The following is a 23,767-nucleotide window of genomic DNA, read 5'->3' on the forward strand; positions in this document are numbered from 1 at the left end:
ACCCCCATCATCCCCAGCCACCATGGTCAGTGAGCTGTAGCCCGACATCTGGAGACCCAGGGTCGGGAAGGGATGCAACCAGACCCCTTTGTTTCATTTTCTAACACAGTACAAATTAAAGTCTGCCTGCGCTATGTTGGAGAAAATTAAGACACTTCCAGGCAATAGCTATTCCTGGGAAAATATATGCCACTAGCGATTTTTTCTCTCTGTTTTTGGACAGTAGGAAACCCTAAGAAAGGCTAAACGCAGCAAAATTGCACGTTTACACAAAAGTAGACTCCCTCCTAGAAAGTGTAGCCTTGCAGCCTGAAACCCTCGACAACATTTAGAACCATTTCCCCTCCGTTTGCGGTGTTGGGAAGATGATGCTCCCCTCTCCCGACGTGGGTCGGCCTGACCTTCCTGCAAGTTTACTTTTTATAAAAAAAGAACATTTAATAAATAATAATAAATACCACTATGTATGTATGTCAAATACAACGTGCCCCTAACAATGTGTGCGGCATGCGTTTGTCTACCACCCCTAAGCGCTCCCTGGATCGCCAAGCAGTGCGGCCGAAGTACAACGACGCGGCGCGCCAGCGCTAGAGGCGTCAAGAGGACTGGAAACTTGAATCCCAGGGCGTTTTGAGGAAAGCCTACGGCCGAGAGTGCAAGCAAACCGAAAAACTGAGGGCATCGTTTGGGTTGAGGTGCGGCGGCTGGACCTTCCCCCCCCCCTCCGTTTGGTTGTCTCTTCCCTTCCTTCTCTATATCCCCAGAGAAGAGGGGCAGGCGCTGGAGCTCCGGCCTGGAGGGTGGAAGGGATTTGGGCGTGCGCGCCAAAAGGGGCGGCGAGTCGGACAGATCTGATCTTCCTCCCATCTTCGTGTCCCCCCCCCCCCATTTCTGGAGAGGTCGAGAGAGGGCCCTGGCGCCCGAGGGCTCCCCTCCAGCCCGCTCTCCTCGGCAGATATCCTCGCTCGCTCGCTCGCGCCCCGTCCCGCCCTCGCCGCTCCGAGGCTTCCCCGCTTCCCTCCCCTCCTCCACTGACGCAGTCCGTGCTGCACCAGATCCTAACATGGCGGCGGCGAGGTGGTGAAGAGCGCGGCGGCGGCGGCGGCGGCGGCGGCGAAAGGAGACTCCGGGCCGAGCGGGCAAGCGCGGCGGCGGCGGGCGGGCGGGTGAGTGGCTTGAGCCGGGCTCTCCTCCGCCTGAGGGGCCGCGGCGTCGCCGCCGGCGAATATTTAAGGGCCTCGTGGTGAGGGGGGAAAGGGGAGCAATGGCGCGGGAGGCGAGAGGGCTCGGTCCTCTCTCTCCATTTGAATCTGCCTCGCGAGGGGCGGGCGGGCGGGCAGGCTCCCTCACGGCCGACTCCGCAGAGGGCTCGGCCGGCCCGAGTGTCGCCCCCTCAACAAGTCCCCGGGTGGGCCGCTGGGGAAGGCGGGGGGGGGGGGAAGACGAGAGGTAGTTTATCGGCGGGGAATGACTTGAGGGAGAAGCGCGAGGCCTTGAATGTGGAGGGTCTTCCCGCGATTCAATCGCGGACTGGGTTCGGGTGGGCAAACTTGGGAGGCCGCGCGGGAGGCGGTTTCGAGAACCGTTGCAAATAGTTATGAATGAAAGCGGGCGCTCACGTCCCTGTAATTAAAGGGGGGGGGGCCGCGGAAAGGAAGGTGGCCTGGCAGTTGGCTTTAAAAATAATACCTTAGCTAGGGGCAAGAAGTCGCGGGATAAACGTGCACAGGAGCGGGGAGGGATAGGCGAGTAAACTCAAAGGAAACATTTTGCGCACTCCGAAGTGTGATAAAAAGCTACGTGATATTGTTGTACCTGTACTGATTCCTCCCCGCCCCCGCCCCCAAATGCTGTATGCAGGTTGATAGTAGACAGGCTCCAGTAGAAAGCACAAAGTTTTTTTTAAAAAAACACCACAGGCTATTTGACAATGTAGGGGTCTTTTATTCGAGAACTGGATCACTTTGCTCGTCTCTGTTTGGGAAGAAGTTATGTGCAGTGTGACATGTATGCAATGGTAAAATAAAGGAGCAGATTAATGTGCTTTGCTTTCTGAAACTGCATTCTGAAATGTAAGGGGAACAGGCCTTTCCAGAAACATCTGTAAGGCTTGCTTTCTCGCCAAGTTCCTTTATCAATGGAAGGAAGAAGTGTGTTGGGACTGATGCATTTCAAGTCATTCAAAATGATCACAGCCAAGTTTGCAGGTGACTCCCAAATTATTCAGGATGGTGAAGGCCACAGTAGACTCTCCATATGTGGTGAAGGGGCAGCAAAATGGCAAATGAGTTTCAATGTAAGTGTAAAATCATGCACACCAAGGCGAAAGAAAGAAGAGATAAAAGTTGATGGATGGGATCTTAATTGGTTGTGACTGACTGCTATAAGAGGTTTGCGGTAGTGGTGGACACTGTAACAGAGGAAGCAGTGAAAAAAGGTAGGCTGTTGGACATTATTAGGAAAGGGACTAAAAAATAAAATTCTGTTGCCATAGTGCAGGGGTTGGAAACCTAAGGCCCATGGGGGTCATTTAACCTGCCATGAGCTGCCCCTGAACCGAGCTGCCCACTCGGCGAGTCCTGGCATGCTGCACTAAACCAGCGTGGCATGGGGACTCGCTTCCACAGTGCCGAAAATCACGTCTGCACAGATGCCGGAAAATGCGGGTGAGCGGGCGATCCGGCCCACGAAGGGATCTCCGCTGGAGTGAACCGGCCCAGGCAAGGTAAACCTTGCCAACCCCTGCCATAGTGCATATTCCAGTCATAACTGGCATACCATATGAAGTTCTGATTGCCCTGTCTCAAAAAGGATGCAATAGCACTGGAACAGATAAAAATAGAGCCATTAAAACCATCAAGGGTCAGAGCATATTCCAATGAGAAAAGGTGTATTTGGACTTTGTTTTTAAGGAACTAAGGGACTGTGATTATGTGTCAGTGTCATGCCTTAAAATGTTTGGAAGTATTTTACGGTAATTGAAATAATTTTCAAGTGAAGCTATGCTTTTGTTTGAATAGAAAATATAAGCCTCACTAAATGCATGTTATTTATCCTCCCAGTAAATATTTCAGTTCAACTATTTTTAGCTATTAGAAAAATCTTTCAGATATTTATATCACATGTAAAGTTATCATGACACACTTTTACAATTTTGTTTAATTGTCAGCTAACCATGTTAAATTAAGTTTCTCTCAATTTATGGCAATGGAAAACCTTTCAGGAAATTTCTAGGAACATTGTCCAATTCAAAATTTTCTAGGAAAACCACATGTCTGCTTGTATAGCTTTGAATATTATGTGCTAAAGATACTCTTCTCCCTTTTTATGCCATATTTCTTGGCTTTCCAGAGGCATCTAGCTGACCACTGTTAAAATCTAGATGGGCTCTCAGTCTGATCCAACAGAGCACTTCTTAAATATTGAAAAATGATGGCTAGCCACTGAGATCGCCATAGCTCAACAGTAGAAGACTAAAAGATCTCCAGTTAACCTAATGATAAAAGAACTTACGGAACTTGGCCATAGTGGGGTAAATAACACAAAATTTGAGTCTTTAAAAATGCAGAAAATCGAGAAAAAAATGCAGCATGTTGGGAGTTTATATCCTATACCTCCAACTTGGAGTTACAAAAAGAGATTTGGTTATCATGATATTTTTGTTTTTAAACAATTATACTGTAACTTATTAGTGATTTCCTGCTCTTGTGTTTGAGGAGCTATTTGCTTATTGTATTACATTGATTATTTACACACACACACACACACACAAAAAAAAATATGGTGACTGATCTGTGGGGAATCCATTGTTTACAAACTTACCTATCCAATCCATGTTTGCTAGGGAAAGAATCCTACTGATTGCACTGAATACACATTTAGCAACCTAACAACCTAACCAGTCCTATGCATATTTACTTGGAAGGAAGTCCTACTGAGTTCAGTAGGATTTACTCCAATGCATATGTGCATAGGTTTGCTGCCTAAACTGACAGCAAGGATATCTATTTTCCTCTGTTTAATATTGGTGGCTACAGTAAATCTTGATGCTGATGCATACAGTTCTGATGTGCAGGGAACTTAAAAGTTAACCCTTGGAAAAGAAAACTTCCTCATAGAGTGCAGGCCACACTTCTGTAAACACAGTAGTCTATTTGACTGCTAAACAGATCAGACCCTTCTGTGATGTAGATTTTGAATGAATCCTTTCCTCTCCCCATACTCTTTTCTATAAGCTTATTGGCAGGTGTGGCACAACTGAAATCAATGCTGTGAGATGGTGCGACTTATAATCCAAACTCCTCTCCCCAGCCCAACAGGATTTATGGAGTGGTGAGGCTACTGCTAAATCAGAGCTATCCATGTTGGTGACACACTTTTTAGACATGCATCATTTTGTGATAGCAATTCAATTTTACTAGCAAACCAGAGGTTAAACAAACCCCTTTCCAGCCCCAGGAGGAGCACAGGGTTCGTTCACGTGACACACTGCAGCCAACACGCTAACATGTTGTGACACACACTTTGGAAAGCTCTGTGCTAAATGTACAGCCCAACAACTACAATGACCAGGGCACAAGGTGGGTTGGACAAGCAGATTAGAGTTGGTGCAGTGATTGATCTCAGTGTGGGACTTTCCTCTAGTTGCTGTTTCCTGGCTTTCCACCTGCTGTCAGTGGCACTGCACACTTGGTGGACAAAGGGGGAGCGGAGCTCTATACCTCTGGTGACCAGCAGGAGGCTGACAGGGGCACCTCTGCCCAGTCCAAACCTCCCCACCACCACCACTCAGCACAGAGGGGCTTGGATTGTTCTACCTATACAGTTTTGCATTTCACCTCTAGGGAAAGGTAGGAGTGCCACATGCTGCAACTCCTTGCTGCTGATCATCCTACAGGCCTCTCAGAGATGGAGTGTTAGTTTGAAAGACAAAAACAGTTTGTTGAAGGAACATCTGCCTTGTGCTTTCAAATGGTTCTTAGCCTTTCGTCTAAGTTCCTTCCATCTGTCACTCTTTGTAAAGTTGCTAGCAATGCTTAGGTTAGTATTTCTGTATGGGGAACTCATAGTCATGACTGCTTTTCTTTATTGTGAAGAACATTGAGAACATCTGGAATCCCTTACAGAATTTGACTTCTCAGCATGTTGGATCCATTTATTCAAACATGAATATGTAAACATGAATAATAAATTACAGCTATTATGAGATTGGTGCGTTTGGTTTCCCACAGTGAACAATCAACTACCAAGGGGCATTAGTTCGTATTTGTTTCCTTATCTACCATGAAACATTGAGACAACAATCCCTAATAGCAAAGTCATAACATCTTCCATATAATAGTCTCATGAAACAATAACTCACTGTATGGAAATCAGTCCATGGCTTTCAGTTTCAAAGGAGCAAACTTCCTAGCACTCCTGGCTAAGGGATAAATTTTGAAAATGTATCTAATCATTTGACTCTAATCAATCCTTTGGTAATCAGAGAGCAAGAAAGATGAGTGTTCTACACACGTCTCTGTCCTCCCCTCATTACCTTATACTGTCCCTTGTCTACCACAATTTACAAAATAGAAATTTCAATATGGCAGTTGGATTCTGTTGTGTATATCAAGTAAATTGTCTGAAAATTTCAGTTGCAAAATTTATTCTAGACCTTGGATTTCCTTAATACAATATTTATGTATTTCATGGAGAGAGCTCCTAGGTTCAAGGGTTTTAGAGAAATCTAAATTTGAACATGAATCCTTTAAAAAGCAACAACACTTGAGTAGTGTTTTCAGAGAATGCTTGTATCTTAAGGGTTTGCTGTTTATTATCTGCAAGAGATCATGTAGTTAACTATAATTGTCTAGAAATTATTGTTAAAGAATGGTCACAGTTTTCCCTATGTCTTGGAGGAACTTGGAGGGTACTGTGCTACTAGGGCTTAGTAAGGCAGTGTAAGTGGTGATTTTTCTAATGCTAGTTGTATACACACCAAAGCAGAAAAAGTGGTTTGTAATTCTGAAATAAAGTGGAGAGCCTGCAAAGTTGGCATTGTGTAACTGCCATGTGATCAGGCCTAGGAAGTGAGAGAAAGAGGAACAAGGCATGTAGATGGCATGAACCGCTGCACTCTGGCAGTAATATACAGTGGTACCTCGGATTAAGAACTTAATTCGTTCTGGAGGTCTGTTCTTAATCTGAAACTGTTCTTAACCTGAAGCACCATTTTAGCTAATGGGGCCTCCCGCCGCTGCTGCACGATTTCTGTACTTAACCTGAAGCAAAGTTCTTAACCCGAAGCACTATTTCTGGGTTAGCAGAGTCTGTAACCTGAAGCATCTGTAACCCGAGGTACCACTGTAATTCTTAAGAGACTGCCACATTCCTTATTCTGGCAACCCTTGTATTATTTGTCCTGTGTATTAAATTTGTATAAGCATAGTTCTCGGCAGTTCACAACATAAAATTACAATATAAGAAACACAAAATACATAATAAAAATAAGAACAGAAACAAAACAATAATCCCCCCTTCGAGAACACATTTAAAAGGGCATTGGAGATCAATCAGCCAAAGGCCTGGTTAAAGAGGAATGTTTTTGCCTGGTGCCTATAGGTGTATAATGAAGGTGTCAGCTGAATGTTCCTGGGGAGAGCATTCCAGAAATGGGGAGCCACTGCAGAAAAGGCCCATGCTTGTGTTGCCACCCTCTGGGCCATCTCTGTCGTGCATTTTAGTAGTGGAAAGTGGCTGGTATACTCTTAGATGCTTCTAACAAGGTGTCAAGACCAAATTTTCTCCTAATTTCTGGTTTCCTTGCATTATAACTTTAAAGAGTAAAAATCTCAGGAAGTGTGAATTGATGAACGGACTAATGAAAAAAAAAAATGTAAGAAGGGTAAATTTGTGTTTGTGGTCTGTAGCTAGTTTGTATTTCGAATTCCTGTAATCTGCTTTTAAAAACCTAAATTTCCCTGTTTTGCATTTTCCAAAGGACATATAAGCATCAATGTTCAGCCAATATCAAGTTATTTGTCCACGCTGGAAATTCCTTAGCTTCTGTGTTCTGCTGCCCTCAGATATTTTGGCAAATAATACCATGGCAAATAGAGCTTGTCATGCCATATTGTGACATAAAAACAGTTAAAGGAGGGGAATGACACCTATATTGGGCAGGTAATCTTTGGTCTTTTCATATTTAAGTGTCCTGAGAAACTGGGTTTGCAAATCAGGATGTGCTCTCCAACACCAGTTAAATGAGGGAAAAGGAGCACTCAAGTCTGTTGCTTGTTCCTGTTCCAGAAAAACATATAATTTGTAGGACTAGAATCATTGACATCTGAACCAGCCCATAGTTTTATAGACCTTAATTTAAGTAAGGTCTTCATGCTTAATACTTTTTAATAAGATGGCTGACATCATCATAATATGTTATATTGTTTTATGTTCCCTTATCAGTTTCCCTTTTGCATTATACTTAAGTAGTAAATAACTTTCTGAACATTACTGTGAGTCTGCAGTATGAAGCCTATGCTGGACCCACCTCTGCAGGGATGGACCCTTCCAAATAGCATAGGCAAGCTAGGAACTTTGGTAGGGTCTCAGTCTTTGTGGCTGGATTCTGAATCATAGATCCTAATGCCTTCTTCCTCCTGCACCTCCTTTGCTTTGCATAATTGTATCAACTCTTGAGAGCTATGAATGCAGGCAAGAGAAAGGAGGGAAGACCAAATTAGGGGAGATCACGGGCTATGAGGCTGGCCTGGCCAATGCATTTATTAGCATCTATCACTAGTTTAATAATTATAGTTAAAATTTCGTAGTTGCTCCAGTGCTTTGAAGGTGCAGCTGTTCACATTGGGTGTAGACTCGGGTTATACTGATAATGATGTGGGGTAGAAGTGTCAGATGTTATATCCATTTAAAAACTATCCCCTATTTATGAAAGTGCATTGTTTCATAACAGTAATTATGGTATTTTTTGCTCTATAAGACTCACTTTTTCCCTCCTAAAAAGTAAGGGGAAATGTGTGTGCGTCTTATGGAGCGAATGCAGGCTGCGCAGCTATCCCAGAAGCCAGAACAGCAAGAGGGATTGCTGCTTTCACTGCGCAGCGATCCCTCTTGCTGTTCTGGCTTCTGAGATTCAGAATATTTTTTTTCTCCTCCAAAAACTAGGTGCGTCTTGTGGTCTGGTGCGTCTTATAGAGCGAAAAATACGGTAGTATGGTAAAGGACAGCCTTTATTGAAAATTGGGCATTTTCAATATTGCAATTTTTCAGATGTTGATACATATAATAAAGCACTTAACATGCTTTATTGAATCCCCCCCAACAAAATATTTCCCATAAAACGGAAAACATTGGGATAGTTATACAGCATGTAAAACTTAAGATGGTTTACTAATATTTTCTGTTTACTAAATAAACATACAAACATAGTAACTCAGATCCCAGTCAGTTCAGGTTATTGGAAAGTGTTAACGGAAAATCAAATTGCTAGAAACGTATGGCTACTCTCTCTCATCTTGTCTCCATCTATTAGAATATCTGCCATGCAATGTTTCTGATCGCATTGGTGCTGGCTGGGTGGTGAGAGATACATTTCTGGAATAAGTAGCTAAGAATGACTTGGAGGAGACAAGGAGGCACCCCATCCCTACTCTTTTCCATCATCCTACTCTTTCCACCATCCCTACTCTTTTCCCTATTTGCTGCCCCATCCCTACTCTTTTCCATCATCCTTCTACTTGTAATTTATCCCCAACATGGTATGAACTTTGGAGTTGAGAGCCACTTGGTTTCAGCTTGCCCTATGTTGTCATGTCTGCCATACTCAGTAGCCTACCATTCCAAAGTCCTTGAGAGCAATCACAGTCCATATACTTGTGTTCATCACTGTCATTGTTTGCATAGCTTTATCTCTACATGGAAAGGGGGGGGGGACTACTTTCTTCCCTATTTTTTATTATTCGTTAGAGTTTCATATTTAAAAGTCAACTTTTCATTTTAAAAGTCTTCAAATTTAATAGAACTCGCTTCTTTGTTAACAGTCTTCAAAATTTGAAGCCATGGGAGTGAAAAGCCAGAGACCTCGTTGCTTTTTTGACATAGCCATCAACAACACACCTGGTAAGAGAGATGCTTCTTGCCTAAACCCTATAACACACAGATATGTCCAGTTCAAACAAGTGCGTCATAAGCATGATGACATTACTTTATTGATGACTTATTCATTCATTCATTCTTTTTCTTTTAGCTGGCAGAGTTGTCTTTGAGCTGTTTTCAGATGTTTGCCCAAAGACATGTGAGAACTTTCGCTGCCTTTGTACAGGTTTGTATATTTCCTCACTTGAATAATTTGAATTGTTCCTGGTTCCTCCAAATCAGTGTTCCCCAACCTTGGGTCTCCAGTTGTTTTCGGACTGCAATTCCCATCATCCCTGACCACTGGTCTTGTTAGCAAGGGATGATGGGAGTTGTAGTCCAAAAACAGCTGGAGACCCAAGGTTTGGGAACACTGCTCCAAATGGTACACCAAGAAAATCCTGGTAATGAAATATGAAATGAATGACTTTGATGTTCGTTTCTTTGTGTACTGAAAATGAAGATACATTTTCATACACGATTTTCTATATTTTGGTATAAATTCATATATGCAGAATTAATTAATCCATCATAGTTCTACAAATTTTGGCTGGCTTTCATAGCCAGCCCAAATTTATGAGCGCTACTGACTTGGCTCTTCCTTAATCATGCACTGAACTGCTTCTCAAGCTTAGTGCCAGGATAGGGAAAATTGCTGCCTTCTTCCAAGCCTAAAGAAGGGCAGGGGTTATATGTGTCACTCTTCACTTGATGATTTATTGACTCTTGCCATCCATGAACTTGAGTGTAAAGTAACACAGCTTGACACAGTACATTGATGAGGATGGTGAAGTCGGAATTGAAGACTGTTTTCTGCCTTTGGGGGTTTGAACTGCTGCATTGGACACACAAGTGGATCATACTCAACGTACCACTGGTACCACCAGATATAGAAATGGACAGGGCTCCTATAGCTTCAGCAATTGTGTAGAAGAGGGGATTTTGCCAGGTGTGGTTTATGCAAGGATGCAAAAAAGTACCTACCACAATTCCCCACATTGCACAGTCATTAAAGCTTGTGAGAAGCAGGTGGAAGTCCTGTTGCAAAAGCAGACATCCTTATGCTGACAGGACCATGACATAGTGCTACTTTGGATGCAACCCACAGTATTTATTTTCAGTGTCCTTATGATTTGAGTTAAATGTAGTAAATAAGGGGGTTCCTTTCTGTTGGTACTGTATTGCAACTTTTTTTCTTTTATAGGCTTCAACAAGTAGAATGTCCAAGTCAGATACATCAAGAGCTGATTTCCAGCTGATTTCTGTTGTACCTGAGGGGTTCTCCATTAAAAGCTAATGGGTTAACTTTCCTCCCCCCCTGCAGGTGAAAAAGGTACAGGAAAATCAACTCAGAAGCCATTACATTACAAGAGTTGTTTGTTTCACAGAGTTGTAAAAGATTTTATGATCCAAGGAGGTGACTTCAGTGAAGGTATGACATTGGCTAAATGATATCAAATAGTATTTGCCGAGTATACAAATGTGTATGAAGTTATTATTTGAATGGTCATGCTCTCTTCCTCCTGAATAAAGCACTTGATATTGCAGCTTCTCTGTCAGGATAGAATGCTCTGGTTTGCATGTCACTTAGCTTGTCTTCAGCCATGATTTAATGGTAAATGTGTCCCATCTCCCCTTGCTGGCACATGGCCTCTTACATGCCCCCCCCCCAATGTTTCGTCAGGCTGTGGTTTGTGTCTTTTAGACAAACCGCAGTCTGTATTCAGATGACACAGCAATACTTAGCATGACTTGTTTGATTTATGTGGATGTCCTACAGAGGTTGGGTGTGGGGAGGAACAAGCCACAAGAGGGCCACATTCACGAATAAATATGGTTTTAAGATAAGCTGTGGCTTTCAGTGAGATGCACATGAGGCATCGGACAGGACTGTTAAATGGAAATGTGTTTCAAGAATGCATTTTCGTAATTTCTTGAAGCCAAGTGCTTTTATAATGAACATGACAAATAATAATGCCCATTCATTTTCTTAAAAACAACTAGATTTACTAACAGAAATTTAAAGAAAATGTGGAATAGCCTCATTCTGCTTCATGAAAGTCTATCTTAAGATTTGTGTAGCTCCATCAAAATTTAGGTTCCCTTTAGTAAGATTTTTTTCTGTGATAGCTTTAACCTTGAATTTATATGATACACATTTGTTATTTTTCTGATGGGCTCTGGAGCCAGTCACAGACCTACCCTATACCCTGCGATGAATCTGTTTCAACTGTTCTTAATTCTGAATTTTACATGGTTATAACCCACCCTGGAACCTGGTGGTTCTTGTAGGTCAGGTAGTTGATGTTGTTGTTATTAAATTTAAAGGAAACTCAAGGCACTCTTGAAATGGGAGGAGATAGCATGCATATATGCAATAGAGTTTTCCTGTCTCAGCTAATAGGATATGATGTAACCCTCTTTGACTGGCTCCAATCACTCACCAGTAAAAAATCCCTAATGGTAAGATCCAATTGTCCCATTCTCATTTGTAATAACATTTTTCTTTTAATACAAGGAAATGGGAGAGGAGGAGAATCAATTTATGGTGGCTTTTTTGAAGGTAAGCATAGTCTTTTATCAGGTTAGCCTGCAACTCCCAGTCACAGTCATTGGTTTAAGAATATGTATATTAGGCAAACTGCATTTTTTGGCCCCAAAACTGCTGGCAAATTTATTTATTACAGGTCATAGAGTGCCCTATCCTAGGGATTCAGAGTGCTGTTGTAAAATTTTCAGGAATTATAATTATTATTACAATTCCCTGTCTTACATCTCCTCTTCTACCCAAATGGATCTCCTCTTTTTTCTATTGAGGTGGTAGTTCTCTTATGAAGAAGCTTGATACCTCTGTATCTCATATTCATCTAACTTCTCTTCCCCTTTACCCACCCTTCACTATCTCATTGATGGTGATTAACCAAAACAACTCTCCATTCAATCTTACTTACACTTCATTATCCTAAGAGAGAAAATAGAACTTCATCCCAGTCATCAGACTGATCTTTAAGATGACTGGACAGTCTGGCTGAGAGATTAATGCTAAGTAGCAGTTGGCCCAAGCAGGCTAGTGAATGGGGTCTTACACTTTGCCTTTGCAAGGTAGCTGTTTGTTGATGCTTACTGGCCAACCAGTTCAGTTTATGATTTAGAAAACTTGAATTGTGTGATGACAATTAAAATACTTTTATTTCAAGTTTTCATGACGATCAAGCTATTATGGTTCAGAGCTGTTATAAGCAAGTCTATTGCACAAGACTGCATTTGCACAAATAAACAGAATTTCTGATACGTTTAGTTTTAAATTTCAAAATTGCCCACCTTGTACATAGGTGTTTTTAAGTTTGTTTTTGTCTGTTTATTACAAGCTTTCTTTCCCCACATTATTTCTGTCACTTTTTACACTTTTATAAATGACATGCAGTGAGCTCCTTTGCACAAAAACACACAGGTTTGCTTGTGCTAATTGGAATGAATTTAAAATGCACTGGTCTTACTAAGCAGCTGTACTGAATATCAAGAGACAGTTTCACTTATACATTTATATCTTATATAATGGTCTTGACTTGACATATATTTGAGTCTATATGTAAATAGTATTTACATTTTTGTGCATTAGACTGAGAATTATACTGTATACCTCTGTCTTTATTTTTATCTATTTGAATGCTGTTTGGCACTACAATGATACATTTGTGCAGTTTGACAATCCTAATTTGAAATTCTAAAGAAATGCCAATGCAAGGTCATACTTGGAATTTTGAAGTAATTGGAACGCTTTCTCTAGATGAAAGCTTTGCTGTAAAGCACAACAAAGAATTTCTCCTTTCAATGGCCAACAGAGGGAAAGATACAAATGGTTCACAGTTTTTTATGTAAGTATCATGCAGCTCCACTGTGTTTCTTCAGCATTGGGATGGTAGTCCTTACAGTTTACATTTTAGAGCTTGGAACAGGTGAAACAGCAAACTCCTTTTCCATTTAGAAAGCATGACTACTTTTAAAAGATATCAAACTTAACTTGCTCTTAAATGTTTATTGGAGGTAGCAAATAAAAGATTATATGGGATAAGTTTGACTATTTAGCCCTGCTGTGTTTAGAATCAGGATTAACTTGGGAGTAGTTATCACTATCTCCTAACATGGAAACACCTGGTTCTTTACCAGTATTGAAGCTAAGAGGTATGGGCCTAATCATTGCCTGGATGGTAGACTATTGGCAGTCGGAATGTACTCTGCCGTGTGTTTTCTTGATGAAAAGCTGAACATGAGTTTATAGTCAAGACTTCTGTATGTAGCCAGTGGCCATTGCAGAATATAAGTAGGCTGTAAGTGGTAGTGTTCGTTTAGTATGATATTTTTAAATCTGTCAGAGCAAGCTATGTTTTAGTTACACCAAGCATTACTGAAGAGTAATAAAGGGCCATTTCAGATGCTACTCTTAACACCAAGGTGCTGTATGTGGTTAAATAAGAAACAGGCTTGTGATTTGTATGTTCTATTCTCAGCCTCTGTGTGTGGATAGTAGGTAGCATATCCCTGGTTTACTCATCAGTGTATGCCCTTAGTGTGGGGGAAGGAAGGGTGCAGACTTGAGCCCTACACTCCTCATTTCAGGAGTGAAATAGTTTCTGCACAGAATTGCTCAGACAGCAGAAAGAGACAAGTCTTTGCAATGAAAATATTAAATATTTTTTTCTTCAATAAACTTCAATACAGAGTCAACCTTGGGTTTACCAGATTCAGTTAAATGGAGTTGTAGATAGGGTAACATATTGGACACTGTACCTTCAGAAATGTTATCTTTCTCTGCCCTCCTCTGCCTGCCTGCGGTTCCCTGTTTTTCCTTTATGCCTTGTCAACCCTTTTTCTGTGCCACATTAGTTGGTCAGTAACTTGCTTTTAGAGGAATAGTTATAAACGTTGACTTATTAGTATAGTTCTTATAAACTAAGTTACCTTTTCTGAAATAAATGTATACTCAAAACATTCATTTGCTTGATCATAAATAAAATTTATATATTAGGGGTATAATTTCAACAACACACCAGGAGGATCATACTTCTGAAGGTTGGCAGCATGTCCTCTGGGATTTTTTTTTTTGTGTTGTTTTTTTTTTGGTGGGAGGAGGCTAAATTTTCAGCAAGGTGATGAACTTGTGTGTAAACTATCACTTCTGACTACAAGTGAGGGCTCACATCACTGGATGTTTCTTCTTGCAAAATATTCCCTTCAAAAAGAAAACTAGATGATAGACAAAAGGGTTCTAGTTAGATATTTTCCTGACATATTTTTTTTTTTTGTGGGGGCACACTTTTATGCAGGAACACCTGGACATATTTTTGTTTTGTTTTTTATTTCACAACATTTATATACTCCTTGTTTGTAATAAAACCTCAGGGTTCCCATCTCTGGTACAGTGGTACCTTGGTTTACAACCTTAATCCATTCTGGAAGTCTGGTCTTAAACCAAAGCGGACTTAAACCAAGGCATGCTTTCCCATAGAAAGTAATGGAAAATGGATTGATCCGTTCCAGACGATGAAAAGCAACCCCTAAAACAGAAATTTCGCAGGAATTTTACTATCTATCGAGACTATTGATCCATATAATGAAAGCAATAATCAATGTACTGTACTAGGAAATAAATAAGAGCCAGTGTGGTGTAGTGGTTAAGAGCGGTAGTCTCGTAATCTGGGGAACTGGGTTCGCGTCTCCGCTCCTCCACATGCAGCTGCTGGGTGACCTTGGGCTAGTCACACTTCTTTGAAGTCTCTCAGCCCCACTCACCCCACAGAGTGTTTGTTGTGGGGGAGGAAGGGAAAGGAGAATGTTAGCCACTTTGAGACTCCTTAAAGGGAGTGAAAGGCGGGATATCAAATCCAAACTCTTCTTCTTCTTCTTCTTCTTCTAAAACAGTATTGTAGATGATAAAAATGAAAGTTATTTTTTCCCCTTACCTGCACTGATGATAGTCATTGTTTGGATGGGGGGCTTTCCGTACTCACTCACTCAATCATAAACAAAAAACAATCCACAGACACACAAATGAAAAAGCCACACAAACAAAAACAAAAAATAGCAAAAACAAAAGCACCAAATATCACCTCAGAACACTGCAATCAGAAACAGAAGGCTTTAATTACGGTGGGGGGGGGGGGGCTCAGATGAACGGCGAAAGGGAAGATATGGAACGAAAAAAGGCGGAGGCCCAATCCAGGCAGCGGTGGCGAGGCCTAGCCCCGCAGCGTGGCACCACTTAAGGAGGCCCGATCTCAGCAGTGCTGGTGGTGAGGCCTAGCCCCACAGCGTGGTGCCACTTAGGGAGGCAGGAGGCCTGATCCGGGCAGCGCAGGTGGCACATACAAAGGCCTCCTGCAGCCAGGGCCCGTTGTATACCCAAAATAAACCAACAACGCAACCCGGAGCACTCATTTCCAGGTTGTAATTGGTCGTAATCCAAAATGGTCGTATACTAGGCTGTTTGTAAACCAAGGTACCACTGTAGTGAGAATTGGCTGAAACATGAGGTGAGGGGGATTGAATACTGTAACCCACATACAGTTGTAACAATTCTTCAAATTTAAGATACTATTAAAGTTTGCAACTTCGTAATGCATTGATATTTGAACTACAGTTTAATGCCTCCTGAATCTGCTTATATCTTCTCATTTATGGCTTAATACAACAAGTTTATCTCCGTAATACTAATACTATATTTTGTCATTCTTTCCCTTGATGTAATCAAAAGAACAACCAAACCTACCCCTCATCTTGATGGGTAAGTGCCCTTGTATCTTACTTGCATTTGGAAAAGTTAATTAGATAGCTACTTAAAAATTTCAGTGTGACATAGATACTAGTCAGCTTTTAAAATTAAGCTTTAATCATTTAGGCTTCATGTTGTGTTTGGACAAGTAATCTCGGGTCAAGATGTTGTAAGAGAAATAGAAAACCAGAAAACAGATGCATCTAGTAAACCTTATGCTGAAGTACGAATACTAAGTTGTGGCGAACTAATCCAAAAATCCAAAGGTAAGAGTGAAATGTTTTTAAAGGTTGTCTCTTTTATTAAAATGTTTTTAAAGGTTGTATCTTTTCTAGTTTTGTAAGAGGTGTGTCAGATCTAACTCAGAAGATTGGTAACTGGGAATCTCGGTTCTGTAAATTGCTGTCATTGAAGTAGGAGTAACAAAGAGTATATTAAATAAATAACAAGTGGAGCTTGAAGCAAAATGTTGTAGTTGGCCTCCATGCCCAAAGATGTGTGTTCTTCATCAGAGCTGCATATAACAAGTTATGCCCTCTTTCACAATGCTTAGGTTGTTAAAAACTAAAGGAGGCAAAACACACACACCCTCCATTTCCAAGCATTTTGAATTCTGCGGCTCCTGGAGATCACTGAACATGTTGGGAGCTTTTTTCTTTGCTTTTTATTTCAATTTGCTAACTATATATTTCTGAACACCTACAGAGCCCCTTCTGTATGTAGAAGCCACTAACATCTGTGTGCGGCTCTGGTTTGCTTCAAAACTGATAGGCACCTATTTTGCTGTTGGAGGGAGCAAATGGGGCCTGCAACAAATTTGTCTCCCCATGAAGGAAAAAATGCCTTCCCAGGGGATTATAGCTCTGATTTCCTCTTGAGAGTTAGAGGGTTTTCTTAGGAGATCTTCCTTGTTGTCTTCTTCCTTCCTCCATGCCTCTCACTTGGCTCTCACTTCTCCATCATTGGCTTTTCACCACTTGTTCTCTTGCCCAGCTCCACTACAGATTAGAATTTTGGTTTTCTATGGCCAACTCTCTTCCATCCCTACCTGCAGAGATTTATGTGTATCAGGAAATATGAGCCTTGAAATCACCTATCCAAACAACGGGATGGTTATTTGTGCCTTCCTTATATATGTGTTCTTCCTCAGTCGTCTCTTGCTCCAGTTCCTCTATCTTCCTCCTTCCCCTACTGTGCTCCTTTCCCACTCTTAGCAAGTCACTTCTGATGCTTTCAGGCTGATAGACGACATTTTGAAGCTTTCAGCCTGCTTCTTTCAATATATCCAGCCACTTCTATTCTCTTTCCCCTGCTTTTCCAACCATGGCTCCTGAGTATGCTTAGCCCTCATTTGGCTGGTTTGTTTACTCAGCAGAATTAGAGGAGTTCCTCCAAGCATTCAGATACCTCCCTCTTTTTCTGCTGTGATAATTGTTTCATTGTGAGCTGAGTGAGTTCCTGCTCCTAACCCAGCTTCCATGCTTTAGTGGGCCTCTTGCTTGGTGACCCCAGGGAAGACCAAGAACAAAGACCAAAAAACGTTGCCTGAATAAAGTTGGGGAAAGTCTTCTCACTGTGCCACCTGCGAGTGTGGCTCATTCTGTAACAACATGGGATAGTCCCTTCTTTATAATGGTATCCCAGCTGCGGCATTCCCTCCTGCTGGATGTGCGGGTGGCCACAACCTAAATGGAATTCTAACCCACAGTGAAAACATACCTGTTCTCCTAAGCTTTTGAAGGTTTTGTTTGGTAACTGCTTGTCTATTGCTTTAATTTAAAGCCAAGAAAGAAGAGAAGAAAAGACGCAAGTCATCATCCTCATCCAGCGATTCTGAAAGTTCAAGTGATTCAAAATCTTCTTCTGATTCATCATCTGATTCTGAAAGTGCTTCTGGGGAAAAAACAAAGAAAAAGAAAAAGAAGCACAAAAAAAATTCCAAGAAACATAAGAAAGAGAAGAAGAAGAAAAAGAAGAGCAAGAAGAGGTACATGCAGGCAGGCTGCGGGGAGAGATTTATTTTTGAAACTTGAAAAAACAACACCTACCTTCCTGTGCTACAGTTAGATGAAAATGGCTCAGAAGAATCAGTAGTGCATTTTTCCATGTCATTTTCATGTCTTACAAAAATAATATAGTTTTTCGTTAATCTCCAACATGCTCTCCATCAAAATAAAAATTCTTGCATATCTGTACAGGTGGAGTTTAGAATGAAAACTGAAATATTTAGTTTTAATGGGGTTTTGATTTTTTTTTTACAGTGGAACAAATCTGCCCAACATTAGCTCACCCCATACTATGTTTGTTGACACAACATTGGATCACAAACAACAGGCAACCAGGATGTTTTATTTTGTTCGTTTACTCTTGTGAAGGACTTAACTTTTTATTGTTTATATAGTCCTGTCAGAAATACTTATACTTTTATCCAGCACTTCCTTTAGAAAGCTCACAGCCTATCTTGCCTACAGTTCAAGTGCTCTCTAATCCAGGCACTAATATCCATGTTCCCTTAGTTTTATCATTGCTACAGAATTAAGTATTTCCAGGCAACAATAATCTTTTCCCTCTGTAAGCAGTTTTTTTCCTTTGGTGGTGGGGTATTTTTTCTATCTGGCATGCCAGATTCTTATCTCTACACCACATTTTTAATAATAATAATTTATTATTTATACCCCGCCCATCTGGCTGGGTTTCCCCAGCCACTCTGGGTGGCTTCCAATAAAATATTAAAAATACAATAAAACAAGCCTTTAGTCTGCTTCTTTCAGTATGGATGGTGTTGTGCTATGAAGCCCTGATTCAAAGAGCAGCATGAGGCTGTTTGAAAGCCCTTTTGCAAACAACCCCACACTGCTATTTATACCTCCGATTTTTGGAGATTTAAAGCAGGGCAGGACTGTTTACAAAAGGGCTTGTAGGGAACGACTGGTGAACAGAGAGTACAGTCTTGCTGGCTGCAGGGGTATGCTCTGGGAGCACAGAGAACATGTTTGCAAAGCAGATCCCTGCAGGATTGAACCCCACCCATCACCTGACAGAATCTATTCATGTCAGCTGATGGATAGGTGGACATAGTTTGGGGAAGCTAGCTTTATGGGCCAACCTCCTGGGGGGCCAGGCTTGGCCTGCAGGTCAGAGGTTCCCTACCCCTACTGTAGTTACTAGCTTAGGTTCAACCATGCAGACATGGCTAGATGGGTGAGGTGTTGCCACAGAGTCAGCCTCATGACAGTGACATTTCCTTTTCTTTGTTTTACTACAGGTATTTGGGGAAAGGATTTAGCTTAAAGAAGGGATATATTTTGAATATAAACCCAGTGCAAATAGATTTTTGCCTTTGAAGTCTCAACTTTATTTTATTTTGGCAGAACACATATTAAAATATTAAATACCTTTGTTTCATCTTCAACAGTAGTTTCTTAAAAATAGTGCATTTGAAGTTCCTGTTTTGGCATATGCAAATTGCAAAAGAAACATATGTAACATTTAAAACAGATGCATATAACTTTTGTTCTCTTATCAATGAAGCTCAGCCAGTGAAAGTGAAACAGAAAATCCTGAATCACAGCCACTTTCCACAGTCCGTCCTGAAGAGATTCCTCCTGTACCAGAAAACAGATTCCTTATGAGAAAAAGTCCTCCTAAAGTGGATGAAAAGGAAAAAGAGACCAAGAGCAGAGAGAAGGAAAGGGAGAGGTAATGTTGTACTTGATCATAACTGCAGACTTATGAGTAAGCCCCAAGCTGTGGTCCATGTGAATTACCTTGATGTTGACTTTGGTTATTTACTGTGTGCTGGCACTTTTACACATGCTTAACTGCAATGGGATCTATTAAATGAATTTTGCAAGAAAAAAAGACAATAATCTTCTCAGGCCTACCGCCAATGATTTCAGTGAGATTTCCTTAGGATGGAGGTGTTTTGAAATCAATTTTTGGTAAGGTTGTCCTATATCATGCAAGCAGACTTCCTGTTCCTCTCCCCACCCCCAACCCTCTAAAGAAAATTTGGGTGGTGCAGGAAGAGTAATCTGTTACATCGTGTCTCTTCAATTGGTAGATGATCACAGTTGGCTTTTACCCACTGTCTTTTTAATCCTCACAGTTGTGCTTTTGAATCTTTTGCCATGAAGTGAATATTTAGCAGACTGTTTGTGGAAACGTACAGTTTGATAGAGCTTCAGAAATACATAATAATAGAAGAAATGAGTTATTTATTTATTATACCCCGCCCATCTGGCTGGGTTTCCCCAGCCACTTTGGGTGGCTTCCAATCGAATATTAAAAACAATACAGCATCAGACATTAAAAACTTCCCTAAACAGGGCTGCCTTTAGTTGTCTTTTAAAAGTAAAATAGTTTTTTATTGCCTTGACATCTGCTGGGAGGGCGTTCCACAGGGCAGGCCCACTACCGAGAAGGCCCTCTGCCTGGTTCCCTGTAACCTCACTTCTCGCAGGGGGGGAACCGCCAGAAGGCCCTCGGCGCTGGACCTCAGTGTCCGGGCTAGATGATGGGGGTGGAGACGATCCTTCAGGTATACAGGACCGAGGCCGTTTAGGGCTTTAAAGGTTAACACCAACACTTTGAATTGGGCTCAGAAACATACTGGGAGCCAATAAAGATATTTCAGGACTGGTGTTAAATGGTCTCGGCAGCCACTCCCAGTCACCAGTCTAGCTGCCACATTCTGGATTAATTGCAGTTTCCAAGTCACCTTCAAAGGTAACCTCGCGTAGAGCGCATTGCAGTAGTCCAAGCAGGAGATAACTAGAGCATGCACTAGAATCATCTTTAGAACCATCCCAGAACTACAGTGATGTCTTTTCCCTCCTTTCTAGTAACCCATCAAACTGTCAATCAACATATCAGAGAAGGTTGTTAGTGACTAGATCTGGACGAAAAATTAAAGGAAGAGGACCACGGGTATGTCCTTTCTTGTGATTTATTCTGTGCATTTTGACAGTTTTTACCCTGTAATACAGTGATCTTGTTGCATAACAACATTTAAGAGTAATTGTTCCTTTTTTATGGATACACTGAAGAGGTTTTGGAGAGAAGCATTTTGGGGATGAATGGCAGAGCTGTGTAGTGTATCTATTACTATGTCTTCCACAGACACAAGAGTCCACCAACCCTGAATGCTGCTACTAGTTATTTAATGAAAGAGCGAGTTTTTGCAAGCTTTTGTTTTGAATTCCAGTAAGCTGCCCACCAACTCAACAGCATTTTAAGACGAGCAGGTCTTAGACACATAGAGCACAGTGTCTTTTGTCAGTTTTGACTTAAATATATTACTTACGGGTTTCTCTGCTTTCTTTTATCTGAAAGAATTACTCTTGCATTCCTTTGCTCCTCTCTATGCAGTATTCATTTTCTGAGGTTATTTGCACCTATGTGGGTAACAGGAGATCTGTTCCACTGAATGGCATAAGCTATTCTTGTAAGCACAGGCCTAAATTTGCTCCTGGCCTGACTTAAGAACATTTAAAATCTCATAACTCTTGTTGGGATTGAATGATAGGAGCCTGATGTAGCCAAAATTATGCAATTCTCAGAGGGACTGTTTTGCTTTTAAACTTAAACTTTTCTTTTCCTTTTGGTAAAGTAATGTGTTTTTAGCATACTGGTACACATTTTTATCTAACTTTTTCTGTTTTCAAAGCGCTACCGAACACCTTCAAGATCCAGGTCACGAGATCGTTTTAGGCGCAGTGAGACTCCACCACACTGGAGACAAGAAATGCAAAGAGCTCAAAGAATGAGAATATCAAGTGGAGAAAGATGGATAAAGGGAGATAAGTAAGATGTAGTCATAGAATTTGCATTACTTTTTGACTCTTACATACATCTTTTCCAGTTTCAGTGTGTATACAATAGAGCATATACTAAGTACAAGCAACTCCTTATATATTCAGGGGTTGTGTTCCAAGCCATGTGAGTGGGACATGTATAAGCCCGCCCATTCCGCCCCACCCCCTTTTGTTGCTGAAAACGGTACGCATGTCAGCAGACGTGCATGACTTGAACATGCACAAATTACAATAAGTTACTTTTTCACCTTGAATTTCCTTCAGTTTGTAGCCAGCAGAGATATGTGAAACAACTATAAAGAATAATTGTGATTGTAATGCAGATTCAGCTTCAGTCACTGATATGGCATTTCCTCTTTTGACCTTTCTAGTTCTCACCTTTTCATAACAAAATGCAGAAATATATATATATATGGTATGTTTTCCCCAGGGGTGAAGTTAATGAGAACAAGAAGGATGCTGCAAATCAAAAAAGCCCAGGAAGAGGAAAAGAAAGGAAAGCATCTGACCACAGGCAAATTTCTGAGAGCCCAAATAGGAGGGAAGGAAAAGAAAAGAAATCAAAAGACCACAAATCTAGTAGTAAAGACAGAGAGACAAGGAGGAATTCTGAGAAGGAGGACAAAGACAAGCATAACAAAAGCAAAGCCAAAAAAAGGGCTCGATCCAAAAGTCAGAGCAAAAGCAAAGAGGTGTCAAAAAGTAAGGAGAGGGACTCAAAACTCAGCAAACATGAAGAAAAGAAAGTGAGATCAGGAAGCAAAGAGAGGGACTATGAGAAAGACAAAGAGAAATCCAATGATTTTCGAGGAAGAGAAAGGAGCAGAAGTAAAGAGAAAAATAAAAGAGGAGGGTCTAAAACTAATGGTCAGAATCATACTAAAAGTAAAGATACGGAAAAGCATACAAAGTCAAAGAGCAGAGAACGTGAACCATCTAAAAGCAAACACAGCTCAAATAGTAAGACCAGAGAGCGAAGCAGAAGTGGAGACAGAGGGAAAAGAGCCAGGTCCCGAAGTAAAGAACGAGACCGCAGTAGAAGTAAAGATTATTCAAAACACAAAGATAGAGAAGTAAAAAGAAGGGGAAGATCAAGAAGTAGAGACAGAAAAGGCACACCAGAAAGATCTAAAGGCAAAGAAAACAAAAGGAGGAAGGAGTCACAGAGCTCTGAGAGGGAGAAAAGTCGAAGTAAGGACCGGCATAGGAATCAAGAGCACAGAAGTTCTCACAAAAAAGATGATGCTGAAAAAAGAAGGCGTTCTAAAAGCCGCGACAGTAGTAGCTCAGAGACCAATAAGAGCAAAAAGTCCAGTAGAGATCAGGATAGAAGTCCTGATTCAAAGAAAAGACGAAGCAGCAAGGACAGGGAATCGAAAAGATCATCTTCACGCAGGAGTAAGGAAAAGGAAAAAGACAGGTCCCGGTCCTCAAAAGAAAAAGAGGTCAACCAAAAATCTAAGAATCAGGAGCGAGATCGTGCCCGTGGTAAAGATAAAAAATCTGATCATGAATCGAGTGCTGGGACTGATGAAGACAGACATGGATAATTTGATGAACTTGATGTTTCCATTCTGCCTCCAGGTTCTAGAGACATGTTGGGGAACATTTTTTTTTTTGTTTTTTAATGTGGACTTCTGTTTGGTCTTTTGATAATCCACAGCCTGGATCATTTGTACTGCTAAAGTTTTAATAAACTTGAAATGGAAAAACAAGTTTTATGTGTAATATGGTGTGCTGTGTTTTAATATTTCAGAGTTTATGTATCCTGCTTCTGTGTTATCAGAAGGAAACATTGTATTGCATTTACATTTTAATTTAGATGACTCACTACAAAAAAACTGGTTGGGCTGAAAATAAATTAAATTTATTTTAACCAGTAGAAATCTGCCTACTCATGTCTCAGAGAATTGCTGTTACGTTCATGTTAATAAATAATAATATGTTAACATTACAGGACTACAATAAGGAGACAGCTAGTGTATAATAGAGATGTGGAAGGAGGAACAATATTCTGCAATTTGAAGTGAAGGTATCGGTTTGCCCA

General features: G+C 41.1%; 1 protein-coding gene across 2 annotated transcripts; it reads left to right on the forward strand.

Moving 5' to 3' along the window:
• Nucleotides 1–826: 826 nt before the first annotated feature.
• PPIG (peptidylprolyl isomerase G) lies at nucleotides 827–23,435 on the forward strand. Of its 2 annotated transcripts, none has more exons than XM_082200919.1 (13): nucleotides 827–1,166; nucleotides 9,042–9,120; nucleotides 9,248–9,322; nucleotides 10,460–10,567; nucleotides 11,654–11,698; nucleotides 12,923–13,010; nucleotides 15,887–15,916; nucleotides 16,031–16,170; nucleotides 17,687–17,891; nucleotides 19,436–19,603; nucleotides 20,749–20,833; nucleotides 21,573–21,709; nucleotides 22,151–23,435. In XM_082200919.1, exons 2-13 carry the CDS (start codon nucleotides 9,060–9,062, stop codon nucleotides 23,268–23,270), a joined length of 2,262 nt encoding a protein of 753 aa, XP_082057045.1. In that variant the 5' UTR covers nucleotides 827–1,166; nucleotides 9,042–9,059; the 3' UTR covers nucleotides 23,271–23,435. The 2 variants fall into 2 exon arrangements, with proteins under 2 accessions (XP_082057045.1, XP_082057046.1); XM_082200920.1 differs by lacking the exon at nucleotides 827–1,166 and adding an exon at nucleotides 4,885–5,040.
• The last annotated feature ends 332 nt before the right edge of the window (nucleotides 23,436–23,767 follow it).

The sequence above is a fragment of the Podarcis vaucheri genome (genome assembly GCF_965113315.1).
Source record: "Podarcis vaucheri genome assembly, chromosome: 1".
Taxonomy (NCBI): Eukaryota; Metazoa; Chordata; class Lepidosauria; order Squamata; family Lacertidae; genus Podarcis; species Podarcis vaucheri.